The following is a 12,243-nucleotide window of genomic DNA, read 5'->3' as shown; positions in this document are numbered from 1 at the left end:
CAAGGTCTCACCATGGGGAAAGCTTTCAGAACACCCTGGAGATTCAGAGGAAGGATCTGGAAATCCCTGAGAAAAAGAAATTTGCTCTCTTCTTCTCATTTTTTGTTTATGGAAGGATTGCAGTGAATCAGCGTAGTAGTACCTTTGAGGCTGATTCCTCTTGTCGTCAGTGCTTATTAGCTGGTGAGTCTATTCAGCCTTGCCTCCGAGAGTGCAAACAGGCCAGGATCATTGGGATGGGATAGCAGAACTATTGCACAAGTTTTTCTCTCCAAGTTTTTCATTACTTGGGATTCAATGGACTGGCTTTGAATTACCGGGCCTCAAGTTTTATGAGAGCCAAGACTCCTCCTGGGCTATCACGATTCAGTACCTTGATGTACAGTTCTATCGACTTCATGCCGCCCTTGTCTCTCAATATAGACTTGCACATGCATCAGTAGACAGATTCTAGCGAGCATCACTGCTTGGCACATTGGAGATCTAGATGCACAGAGGCTATTAATGGCACCTAGGTCCACCCAGCTCATGCCTTGGCCAGTATCTGGATAGACATAATCTACACTTTGATGCCTCTTTTTCAAGGACGCAAGAATCTTCTAGGTCTGCTTCGGCTAGGAGAATGATTTCACTCAGAGGGTGGAGAGTTATCCTTTCTTTTCTGAACCATCACAAGCATGAGGTGGCATTTCCAGCAACAATCTTGACTTTAGAACTACAAATTTTCTAAATTTGTATGATTGGATATATTCTAGTTGTACAAAGGTATATTTTATCTGGTTTGTCATTTGCTTATACTTTTTGAGTGGTATTTTACCACAAGTTTTTCATGCTCCGCATGATGTATCTATGCCTTGAGTTTCTTCTCTCGGGTTTTTCTTTCAAATTAATAGAAGTCTATTTCAAGCAAAAAAAAATTTAAAATCAACACTTCAGTTGTGAGCAGTTATGTGTGCATTATCTAATCTATCTCCTATCCTCTCATATGATATGATTGTATTAACGTCCTCGTGAGACCCTTCAGGATCTATGGGACAGTGATCACTATCAACAAGTAGTGATTGTTTACATCCATTGAAAGAAAATAGTATAAATGTGCTATGCAGTGAGTACTTGTTGTGCTAGCCTGTGTGCTAGACCAAGTACTTTGTTGCGATATTCTAAAATTTCCTTTATGTAGTTGCCTAGCTCTTTGGCTGGCCACTCCAGTAGGGATTTCAGGTTGCTTCTATTGCCCCCATAACATTCTCTGATTTGCGCATATGCTCGACATATTAGGAGTATATGCTGCTCATTTTCTACTTCTCCTGCGGGGCAGATTTTACATACTCTTTCCTCTCTTGGTACCCTGGGTCTTGCCCATCTTCCCCTCTCCACCTCGAGATCATGTGAGCTGGTTCTGGTTTTACAGCTTAAATGTCTTTTAAATATTGATATGTCTTCCCCGAGGTATTTCTGCATTCCATAGCTGTCCATCGGATTGATTTCCTTCTTATAAAACTGCATTTTTGCTCCCGGTTCTTGCCATAGCTTCTGTAGCATTCTCTGCGTCACTAACTCCCTGATTTCACATGCATCTTCGGGGATGTCAGCAGCGGTTATACCCCATAATTCCATCCATTTCATCCCCTCTTTGTGCCATCTAGCGATTCGCGTAGCTTCCATTGTTTTGTGTGGTATCCTATTGGCGTCCATCTTTCCAACTTTGTTGAGGTATGCCATCAATTGGCACAATGCCTCTCCTTCGAGAGGTATCATACCTGTCTCAGCCAACAAGATGGGGTATGGTGTTTGTGCCTTCACCCCTAACTCCCCTATGAGAAATCGTTTATGCAAAGTCTCTATTCGGTTCTAGTAGGCCCTGGAGAGTCCAGGTGCCCAAGCTGGACACCCGTATAGGACCACTGCTTGTACGAGCATGGTATACAAAAACTTTCTCATTTCCCAGTTCCACAAGTATGCCTTTCTGCACTTGTTTTGGAAGCTATATAAAGCTTTCAAACCTCCTAGGATTCTTTTTTCCACACATGCATTCCACTTGTAAGTGTCTGCAAATTCCAGCCCCAAATATTTGTATGTAGTGACACTATCAAGAGGCTCCCCCTCAAAAGTGAAATCAACCTGTTTATTCCGAGTCCCAATCACCATCACTTTTGTCTTGGATAGGTTGACTTGCATTCTTGAGTGTTTGCAGAATTTTCCCAGTGTATCCAAATGTGTTTGCATCTCTTTCTTGCTTTTTGCGAAGAAGACTACATCATCTGCATAAATAAGCAATAAGAGGGCATAGCCTGCAATTTGGACAACTTCGCCGTTGTGTGTTCTCATCCACTCTTCCAATTCATCGATGAACAAACCAAAGAGAGTTGGTGAGAGGGGGCAGCCTTGCTTGACTCCTATGTCACTGCTTATGATGACTTTTCCTTCAGAGCATGAGCCATCTACAAGTGGTTGCACTAATTCAGCTAATACTTTCTCATATAACCTGTATGTGGCTTCTCTGATTTTCTGAGGGACTTCGAGCTTTTCCAGTCTTTCCCATAGCTTTTTGCGTGGAACTGTGTCAAATGCTTTCTTAAAGTCTACAAAGCAACAGTAGACAGCTTCTTTCTTATTCTTGACCCCTCCGTTGCAGCCCATATGTCAACCAAGTGGTCTATTGTCGAATGTTTAGGACGAAACCTTGCCTGGGATGGTGCCCTGGCTCCTTGCTCTTCTGCCCATTTGCTCAGTTTTTGCTCAATTATTGTGCCATATAACTTGGCCATTAGGCTACTCACCATGATGGTGCGGTAGTTTTTGGCCACTTTGCTGTCCCCGCTCTTATGGATTGGTACGATCCTGCTAAGCTGCCATTCCTTGGGAAAGCCTTCTTCTAAGGCTCGATTCATGAGTGTAGTGAGCATTTTCTTTGTCTTCTCACCCCCCCATTTCAGCATTTCAGCCACTAGCCCTTGTATGTTTGGAGCCTTTCCGTTCGCGAGCTTTTTCAAACCCTTTCCCACATCTTCCTCTATTATGACAGCATTTACAGCTTTGATGGAAAAGTTATTATTGACCCTCTCTTCTCCCTCTCTCTCATAGAGGCCTTTGACGAAATCTATCATGTCTTCCCATGATGCTTTCCTCTCTTGGGGTATGCTGCCATGTAGCTTTTGGAAAAACTTTCTGGGATTTTGCTTAAGCTCATCAAAGCTCTCAATTTGTTTGCTCTTGAGAAACTCTCTTTTTTGGTTTCTTACCAACTTTCTGTAGGCTCTAGCTTTGTCCTCCTTCTCGGTTGTGTCTGCTGTTGTCCATGCTTTTTTTGCTACTCTGCATTCCTGATCATACCAGTGGTTGCAGGGCATGCCTTTGCTCCTCCCCTTGCTTTTTGTAAAGCATTCATGAGCTGTTTTCTGCAGTAAGTCTATCATGCATTCACTCATTTCTTGGCATGTGGAAGGCGTCTGACAGCGTGCTATTTCTTCTTCTAGTTTGTTTATGTGGATCCTTCTTTATCACTCTCCCTGATTTCTGCCATGTCATGCTAGTGTAACATGCAATCCCACCAAAACCTCTCCCCCCCATGTGTGTTTTTGCATTCCACATTGATGTCTTCAAGAACCCCTTCATTTCTGGGGATTCATTTCCCTCATGCTCCCATGTTTCCAACACTATATGAGTATGTCTGTCTCCAACACTTCATCTTCTAATGCAATGACCTTGTCTAGATTCCATCCTTCCACATTCCATATTTTGATCCTGAGGGTTTTGTATTCTATTTATCCTTTTGTTTCTCTCCCCCTTTGCTGTTTGCTGTAATTACTGCTTTCCCATCCTTCATATAGGCATTCTTTCGTTCCTTTTTTGCATTCCTAATGACTTCTAGCTCTTTGAGTTTTTGGGCATATTGATTTCTCGTGAGGTCTTCGTTTATCCATATGGAGTGCCCTTTGAGATGATGCTTGTGATTCAGTACTTTGAGGCGGGACTGTGCGTCTTGAAATTTCACTATGATTTGTCTTGGTTTTTCTCCCTTCCTTCCCAGTCTGAATGCATCTTGCCATTTTGTGGCAGATATGTTCATGGTCTTTTGAAAGACATGTGTGAGGACCTGTTCAATGTCCTCGTTTTCACTCTCTTCCACCCCCACAATTCTGATGTTTAGAGCTTTTTCTTGCTGCCCTTTTTGCTCCCTCATTCTACTATTGACCAACTCGTCAATGGTGTTGATGATGTCTTCTTTTTTTGGCAGCTGTTGTGCAAGTTTATGCTTTGTCTCTACCTGCCCTTTTTGCCCAGATATTTCCTTTTCTATTTTCAGTTCCATGCTGTGATTTGGCATATCCTTTTTCTAACTGGCTGTCCATTTTCTGTTCTATGCTCAGAACCTTTGCATACCTATCTTGCTGTCCATGGCTAGCATTTTCTGGGCCATCTCATTCATGTTGTTCTTAAACTGTTGAACCTCTTGGTTCAGCAAGGTAATTTCTTTGTTCATCTTGACCATAATCTCGTACATTTGTCTTCTTGTAGTCTTGTAAAAACTGGAAAATGGGGACATTAGGGGCCCAATCCTCAAAGGGGATCTTTTGGGAGTGAACATTTTAGAAGTTGGGGTAAACATTGTGTGAACACCCCTCTGTGACAGTTTCCTCTGTTTTAGTATCTCGTTTGTGATGCACCCCTCTGTTTAATATATGTGTACTTTGATCCGATACTAACTGAAGACTGACTGCCTACTTGGATTAGGACTGCCAATTTGAAAGTGGCATTTGAAGCATTCTGACATTGTGGTAACGAATGTCAAGTCTCACAAGGCACTCTCGCAAGGAGCTTTGGAGGCTACTGGCATCGGCACTTCTTGAGCATGTGGAGCTTCTTTCAGTCTGTTTGGGCAGCATCTCTATGAGATCTTCTTTGTTCATCTTCATTCTCTTCATGTATAAACTAGCCTCGAGCTAGGTTGCTTATGCTAGTGTGCTTATGAGCATGGTGCATTCTCTGACACCCCAAAGCCACTGCAAAACTTCCGCACTGCTTATTTTCTTCCTTGTCAACTTTCTTGGCTATCCAATCTTGGTCCTTGGCTTTGGGTGATGACCAATTGGAGATACATGCTTCTGATTCAGAGATTGGGAGGTATGACCTGCACACTTTCATAATTTCAACCACACCAGAAGACCTGGATGGTGCTCCCTTTGGACTTTAGAAACAGAACAGATAGCATGCAAATGCAATCCAAAATGCTGCTGGGGTACAACTAGCATGAAGCAGAGAATATTGCCTCTAAATATCTTATCATGGGACATATCCATCTAAAAATCAACTAGCTAAAGCATCAAAAAACTATGGTACTGTATCCATATTAAGAGAGGTTTGAATGTTTCTGAACCAGCCAGGCTCCACTAAGACAAAACATGAGTAATAAAAACATAGCTGGGTGTACAGGCGAAATTCAATGTTTTGTTCTATTCAAAGCCTTATTTGCCATATCTGAAAGTAAATGGCATACCAGCATATGTCACCCATGCATGCAAAAGTATACTGTCAACCATGAACAATATATTTGTCGCTGTGACAAGTTGCCTATATAGCACGTGACAGCTTGGCATGTGCCATGGTGAGCATCAACTAAAAGTTACAATTATTTGTTTTTCTTAGAATTGAATTATTGCAAAATCAAAACAAAAGAAATTGTTCCAGCCGAGAAAGTCAGAAAAGCTATTGATAAGATGGCCAATGCATTGAAATGGTAATGTGGTTCAAAGCAATACCTCTGCATGTCCAACAATCTCTCCACGGACAGCATATTCACATTCAAGAACCTGTTGGGGAAAAGGCAAAATCAGCTAGAAGTTGTAGACAAGACAAGCACTAAAAATTCATGAAATGGAAGCATTTATGAGATTCATATAGAAACAATTCGTATGACTTCTTAAATATCGGCTCTCCTAAAAGAGGGAAAGCATAAAGCCATAAATAAGTCGATCTGGCTCCATTTTGTTGCAGACTTCTGCATGAAGAATTTCACAAAGAGCCTTGAAAATCAAGGCCTGAATGAGGCTACCAAAGAAGTGAAAAAACGCCTGGACCTAGGTTCCCCCATCTTCCCAACTTCCAGTGTAGATAATGGTGCTTTTCAAAGCATGCCGTTGCTTATAACTTCATAGGACTTGAACATACCAAACCTAAAATTTTGAGAATATCAAAGAGCAAAGGTAACAAAGGAAAAAACAAGTGATTTAGAGTCATGAAAGGAGAGAAATAAAGATTTATTAATGTCTATGGGATGCCCAAAACGTCTATTAGAACAAACTCTGAAATACGTCATAAGAAAAAATAAATGTAGTTTTAACACGCACCTAAAGATCTAATGTAACTAGGACTGGAACCTTTAAAAACTGAAAAGCCATGAGCCCACCATGAGATCTGACCTCTTCATGGGCCTGGCTGGGGTCCAACAGGAATCCTACTGTCTCTGAAGCATGTTGAAGATCAGTCTCTGAAATCTTCTACTCCGTAAACCCCTGGATGTCAAGAAGCGGCCTGACTATATGATGTTGCAAAGATCGTACCCCAAATGGGCGAGTGCCTACTCATATTGTAGCCAATGTCTTGCTGACCTGGCATCTCCGTAAGGTGGGTTGAGGTCCAATCCTCAACCAGCCCAAACAATATATGCTCCTCCCCTATGAAGTACATGATAAATGTGTGTGTGTGTGTGTGTGTGTGTGTGTGTGTGTGTGTGGTGATCTGTACTATTTCAGCTTACCAGTTTTTTCCTGGATAGCTATCTTGTAATATAAAGCACTCAAAGTTTTCACTAAAAAAAGTGTGTGTGGTGATCTGTGTACCACAACACTGATCCAGATTGTCGATGACCTAACTCATGTCTAGAAATCCCGGGGGAAATAAGCATTGGTATCTACCTTGGATCTCATAGTATTGGGGGAATCTCATCAGCACATACTCCTCAGTCTCGACCTCCTACAAGTCCAAGTGCACAGGCTTAAGTTCCAATGGTGTCATGTGGTCTTAATCTCATGTCATGTCTTGATCTATGGATGAAGAGAACCAACTCAATCTCTCTAAGATCTATTCCCCTAAAAGCACGGTTAGATGATGCTTTCCACACTCAACCTTAGTCTCTCCTGTTTTCGTGGTCGAACAAGAGACCACATATACCTACACATGCACAGCTCTTTGGTCTACCGAATCAGTATATCTCTTTACCGTCACATCTCAATTAGATAGAGCCCAATACAAACCTGATCGGGAAAATGGATCAGCTGTGTCATGCCCCTCCTGAAAGAGGCAGTGATATCGCCCTCAGATCTCATAATAGGCTGGGCAGACACATAGAAACTGCTCCTCTTTCTCGATCTCCTCCATCCGGCATAGTGTGCAGATCCTCTGCTCTCTAGGTATGCTTGCAGCTCTCTTTGCCTCGACCCTCAACTGATGTGACGAGACTCGCAACTGACCGATGGCGATCCTCAATACATGTGAGACTCTCCTATCCTCGAGGTACTGAGGTCTGATGACGAGACCATGCTCCAAGACCCTCAGAATTGGTCATGGTAGAACTGGATCTTGATGGGGAACTCCTCTCCTCCCCAAGCCCTAGATGTATGGAATTGGAGGAGGTCCAACCGTATGTTACGGTTTATCTTATCTCGTGGGATCATCTCGGGTGGTGCATCCATGCTGTACTGAAAGGGGGAAGTCTATGCATCTGAATGTCGTGACTATCAAACCATGTGGATACCCATGCGTACCATGCTATATCAACACTGCTCTCTGCTAGTCGCCAGAAAGACTCCAATGCTAGCCTCGGTAATCTCCACTGGGGTAAGGCTTAGACTTTGTGGAGGAAAGTCACTGTCTGAAAGATGGCATCAACCTGGAGAGGGGTCATGGTGGACTCTGCCTGTATAATCTCATGGGTGACTGAGGGCTTACTCTGAATCATCCTGGATACCATAATCACCCGCAGCCTCTCAAATCTCTTCCACTCTGTCACTGAAATATCACTCCCTCTGAAAGGTGCTGCATACATAGCAGTCAGTCTCACCAGTGTGTCAAAAAGCCAACCCTTCGTTGGAGGCCTCTCTAGTCGGGGGCCAGAGCACCCCGTCCTCGTGTGAGTCGTGCCGTACCTGCATGGATCATCATGAAACCTAGTCCGGTGAACACCACCCCTAAATATGTGTAAGACTGCACTATCTCCACTGGCTTGTCTCGATATGTGAAGCTATGGCAACGGGAGATTGCTCGCGAGGTGTTGAAGATCATAACCTTGGTTTTTCCAAGGTTAACTGTCAAGTCTCTCTCTGTAGAACATCTCCAGAGCCTCTAGATTTTCCTGCAATCCCTCTGTTGAGGAAGATATGAGGACTATGTCATCTGCGTACAACAGTATTTGCACCATCAGGTCAGCCAAAAGTGAGCCCTCTCCACCTAGGCGGTCCACAAAGGAAGTGATCTCATCAATATAGAGCCCGAAGAGAGTCGGTGAGAGGGAGCAGCCTTGTTTCACTCCGATAGTGCTCTCAACCCAATCTGATAGACCTCCTGGGCACGTACCCTCCCTCTAACGGACACATATGGACTCATGGCCCCTCAGATCATGATCTCTAGAAGCTACAACTCCTATAACCTCTTGATCAGGCGAGAACATGGGACAGTGTCAAATACCTTACAAAATTCTATGAAGCAAGTGTAGACTTTATGATGCCTCGACTTCGCCTCCTCAATGATAGCCCTCAAGGTGAAAATGTGGCCCAGCGTGGAGTGTTGTCTCCGAAAACCCACCTGCCCAAGAGCCCGCTGCCCGTGACCCTATGAGCGGCTGTTAATCACGCTCTCTAGTACTGACCCATATATCTTACCCAGAATATGGCCAATCATAAGAGTGTGGTAGTTCCCAATGTCCATGGAATCACCTGCCTTGTGTATCCGTACTATGGTGGTGGTGCTCTAAGTAGGCGGGAAGCCATGGCATACGGCATGGTTGAACAACTGTGCTAGGACTTCAAGACCTCTTGTTCATGTGCAAAGTGCTCAATGCGTAGTCTCTTATGAATTTCTGATCTCCAGTTTTGAAGCCGAAGAAGAGCAGTGTATGTAGTATAGACTCAATCCCATAGATCATATTGGGACTAGGGGATATTTATAAAAGCATATCATCAACTCTCTCTCTTGACCGTGCTCTTGACGTGGTGTACGTGAGCCACCTCGCTCCTGAGCTTCCAGTCTTACTTGGAGAGGGCATTGACCTCGCACATGCATCAGATACCCTTGTCTCAGTGATACAGGATGTTGCCACCAGATCCTTTCCCACAACTCGATCTGCACGCGTCCCACATGGGAAGATGCCCTAGAATCCCTGGTTTGACGATGAGTGCAGAGAGATGAGAGCCCACCTCACACGTGAGCGAGCGTTGGGACATTTGACTTCACCAAAGGCACATCGGATCTCACGCTGAGTGACACAGCATAAGAAGCGGGATTTCCTCATACATAGGATAAATGAGGTGATCGGATCCTTTCGCGGAGGAGATCCTACCATAGGATGGGGGCTCTTGTCGGAGGGGAAGTCGCCATCCCCATCATAGATCCAACAGTCTGGCATACGTATGCATGCTCTCTCTATGATGTCCCCGGTCAGGCACCACCTGATATGTCCTCTATGCCCAAACCAACTACATGTCACTTGTTTACTGCCCAGAATGTACAGGCTCATGTAGTTTTACGTAGTTAATACATCATACCACTTTCATCCAAGGGCTTCCAGATAGACATCAAATAAAGAGGGAGTTAAATAGGAGTAACAATAATAGATAGAACGGCAATCTATACCATATAGTGTTTTAATCTAGCTCTATGTAAGACTTGTCTAGTGTCTGATGGCTCAAACCCGTGTGCATGCGTGCGCGTGTTTGTAGACATGCTCCCATCTTTTCTGGCTTTGCCCTGTCACCCGTGACTTCCTGTTATTTCTTCAACAGTGTCTCCAGGCCCGCTTTCCCACTGCTTGCTTTGGTAAGCTTTTTTGGCTCTTCGGCATTCACCCATGCAAGCCCAAGTTTGATCTTTTCTTTGCATGGGTTCGATACTGGGCACTATGGACTCTGTGGAAAGACATGAAAAACAGAATCTTCGAAAAGCTTGCTTCTTCCATGCTCTACTATTTCTGCATATCGCTCAGGCAATCTTTTGATGATTGTCTGTCTGTTCATTAGATAGATTACACTGTTTACTTGTCATACAATGAAATCTTCTGATATTGTAATTGCTGGTGTATGGAGACTGACTCTTGCAATATAAAAAACATGGATTTCACCGTCTATTTATTGATAATCTTTGGAAAACCAATCCAAAAGAACTTGCAATATAAAAGTGATGGGGCATCTTTTCTTTTGCTCTATGAAAGGGCTTATGTGCAATATGGATCTTGTGGGTGGGAAACACAGAACGTGTTCATCTGAAATTACCCCTAAACAAGATGGTGAAAGGCTGCAAAACACAATGATTAATATCAACAAGAAAAACAGGTAAAATTAAGAAGTAATGATGATGATGATGGTCCACTCGAGGCCAACAAAGTCAACTACGGTCCAAAAGACAGCGATGCAGAATAACGAGGATAAATATAAAAGAGACTTCTAAATCAGACCAAAAAATTCAAGATGGGGAAAAAAATGTAGTAGTTTGTGGACAAAGCAATACTTGTGTTCTGAGGGAGAAAATCTCGTAGTCAATAATAAGATGAGGTTGAAGGATAAATTTCTTAAGCCTTGATGTGTAAGCTCGAGATTGGTACACATGGATAATCTCTGACAGCAAACATCCTCTCAGGCAGCAGGCAAAACACATTTCAGGTTTGACGCGTAATAATATGAGCACGTACTCAGTCAAAGATACCTATTCTGGACACCATCTGTACTGGGAAGATTTGAAGCACGAACCCTCATGCACAAGTCAAGTTGGAGTGTGTAAGAAGAAGAAATCGCGGTTTTGAAACCAATCGGTCGAGAGAGAGGCTTATTTTGCACAATCTCCCTTCACTAAAAATTAGACGAAAGATTCTCAGTGACGACAGGGCCCAAGCTTGGCATACCCATGCTCTTTGTTTCGGGTAAAAAGTTTATCCGATTCTAGCTTCTGTTTAGCCTTCAATTTCGCAATCAAGATTTTGCACATGCAACTTGTTGAAGTCCGATTCCAAACACCAGATAGAACATGGGTTTGGAATGAGCATTGCAGCGATACACATGCCCCAATGGAACTAAACGTGTTAGGCGGCAGAAGCGTCGTAAAGACTGATTGTGGAAATGTTCTCCCAAAGATGGAATTGCGATTGCTCAAAGATCATGTCTCACTTGAGGGGTCAGCAACCCTCTAACTAAATAGCATAACTACCTCAGCACGTTAAGTGAGACACAGTGATGAAGATGAAGACGAAGAGGGGACCTTTGGACTGATTGTGTCGATGGTAATGGGAGGAGACCAGGTAGTCGAGGAGAGTGGTCTAGCAAGCTCTTTTGGAGCCTGTTCTGCTTGCGATGTTGGGGCCATTGCAAGGGCACGGGAAGCTAAAGCTGTTTTGTTGGTTAGAGCACGCTTGAGGGTGCAGGCCGACCGTCTCATTGGGTCTCACATTCAATGCTCCAATCTTATATAGACGTGAGCACTAGTGCGCCTCCTCTCTCTCTCTCTCTCTTTCTCAGCCCAAAGTCGTATCAAAGTGTCTCTCTCTCTCTCTCTTTCTCAGCCCAAAGTCGTATCAAAGTGTCTCTCTGCTACACCATCTCTCAGCCAGGCAACTCTCACTGTCTCAATGATGGTATCAAAGTGTCTCTCTGCTACACCATCACTCATCCAGGCAACTCTGGCTGTCTCTTTGATTGTGCCATTGTTGTTTGCTCTCTGTCCGTGTCCGCTCTCGGTCTCTCATGATCCTCATCATCCCTGAATATGGGGCGCGCGAGGTGACGAAGTGGGTGACGAGCGAGAGGCCAATCCAAGTTCCAACTTTGCTTGGTAAGTTGGTACGCTTCTCTGAGGCAAGGGTTGGTCGCTTTGTACTTTCACTAATGAATGACTCACTCGTCACGTTTTTGACTTTCATTAAAGCCCCTTGTACTCTCTCAACAACAAGGTAAATTACATTCAAGGGCCTTCGTGCGTGGAGGTCAATGATTTTGTAAATAAGAGAGTGGTCAGACCAATAAATGAAATTAGTTCCAACTTTTT

General features: G+C 43.7%; 1 protein-coding gene across 1 annotated transcript in view; it reads right to left on the bottom strand.

Annotated features, from left to right (window-relative positions):
• LOC147889082 (alanine aminotransferase 2-like) overlaps positions 1 to 12,029 on the bottom strand; it is a 261,417-nt gene extending 249,388 nt beyond the window's left edge. The window contains exons 1-2 of the mRNA XM_087392259.1: positions 11,461 to 12,029; positions 5,760 to 5,810 (exon numbers count right to left, since the gene is read on the bottom strand). Coding sequence (XP_087248385.1) covers positions 5,760 to 5,810; positions 11,461 to 11,637 — 228 coding nt within the window. The 5' untranslated portion in view covers positions 11,638 to 12,029. The remainder of the gene's footprint in view (positions 1 to 5,759; positions 5,811 to 11,460) is intronic.
• Positions 12,030 to 12,243: the final 214 nt, after the last annotated feature.

The sequence above is a fragment of the Dipteris shenzhenensis genome, chromosome 21 (genome assembly GCF_047967505.1).
Source record: "Dipteris shenzhenensis isolate YYH24624 ecotype China chromosome 21, Dip_SZ_1.0, whole genome shotgun sequence".
NCBI lineage: Eukaryota > Viridiplantae > Streptophyta > Polypodiopsida > Gleicheniales > Dipteridaceae > Dipteris > Dipteris shenzhenensis.
The sequence above is the reverse complement of the archived record's forward strand: the minus strand, read 5'-3'. Positions and strand labels throughout refer to the sequence as shown.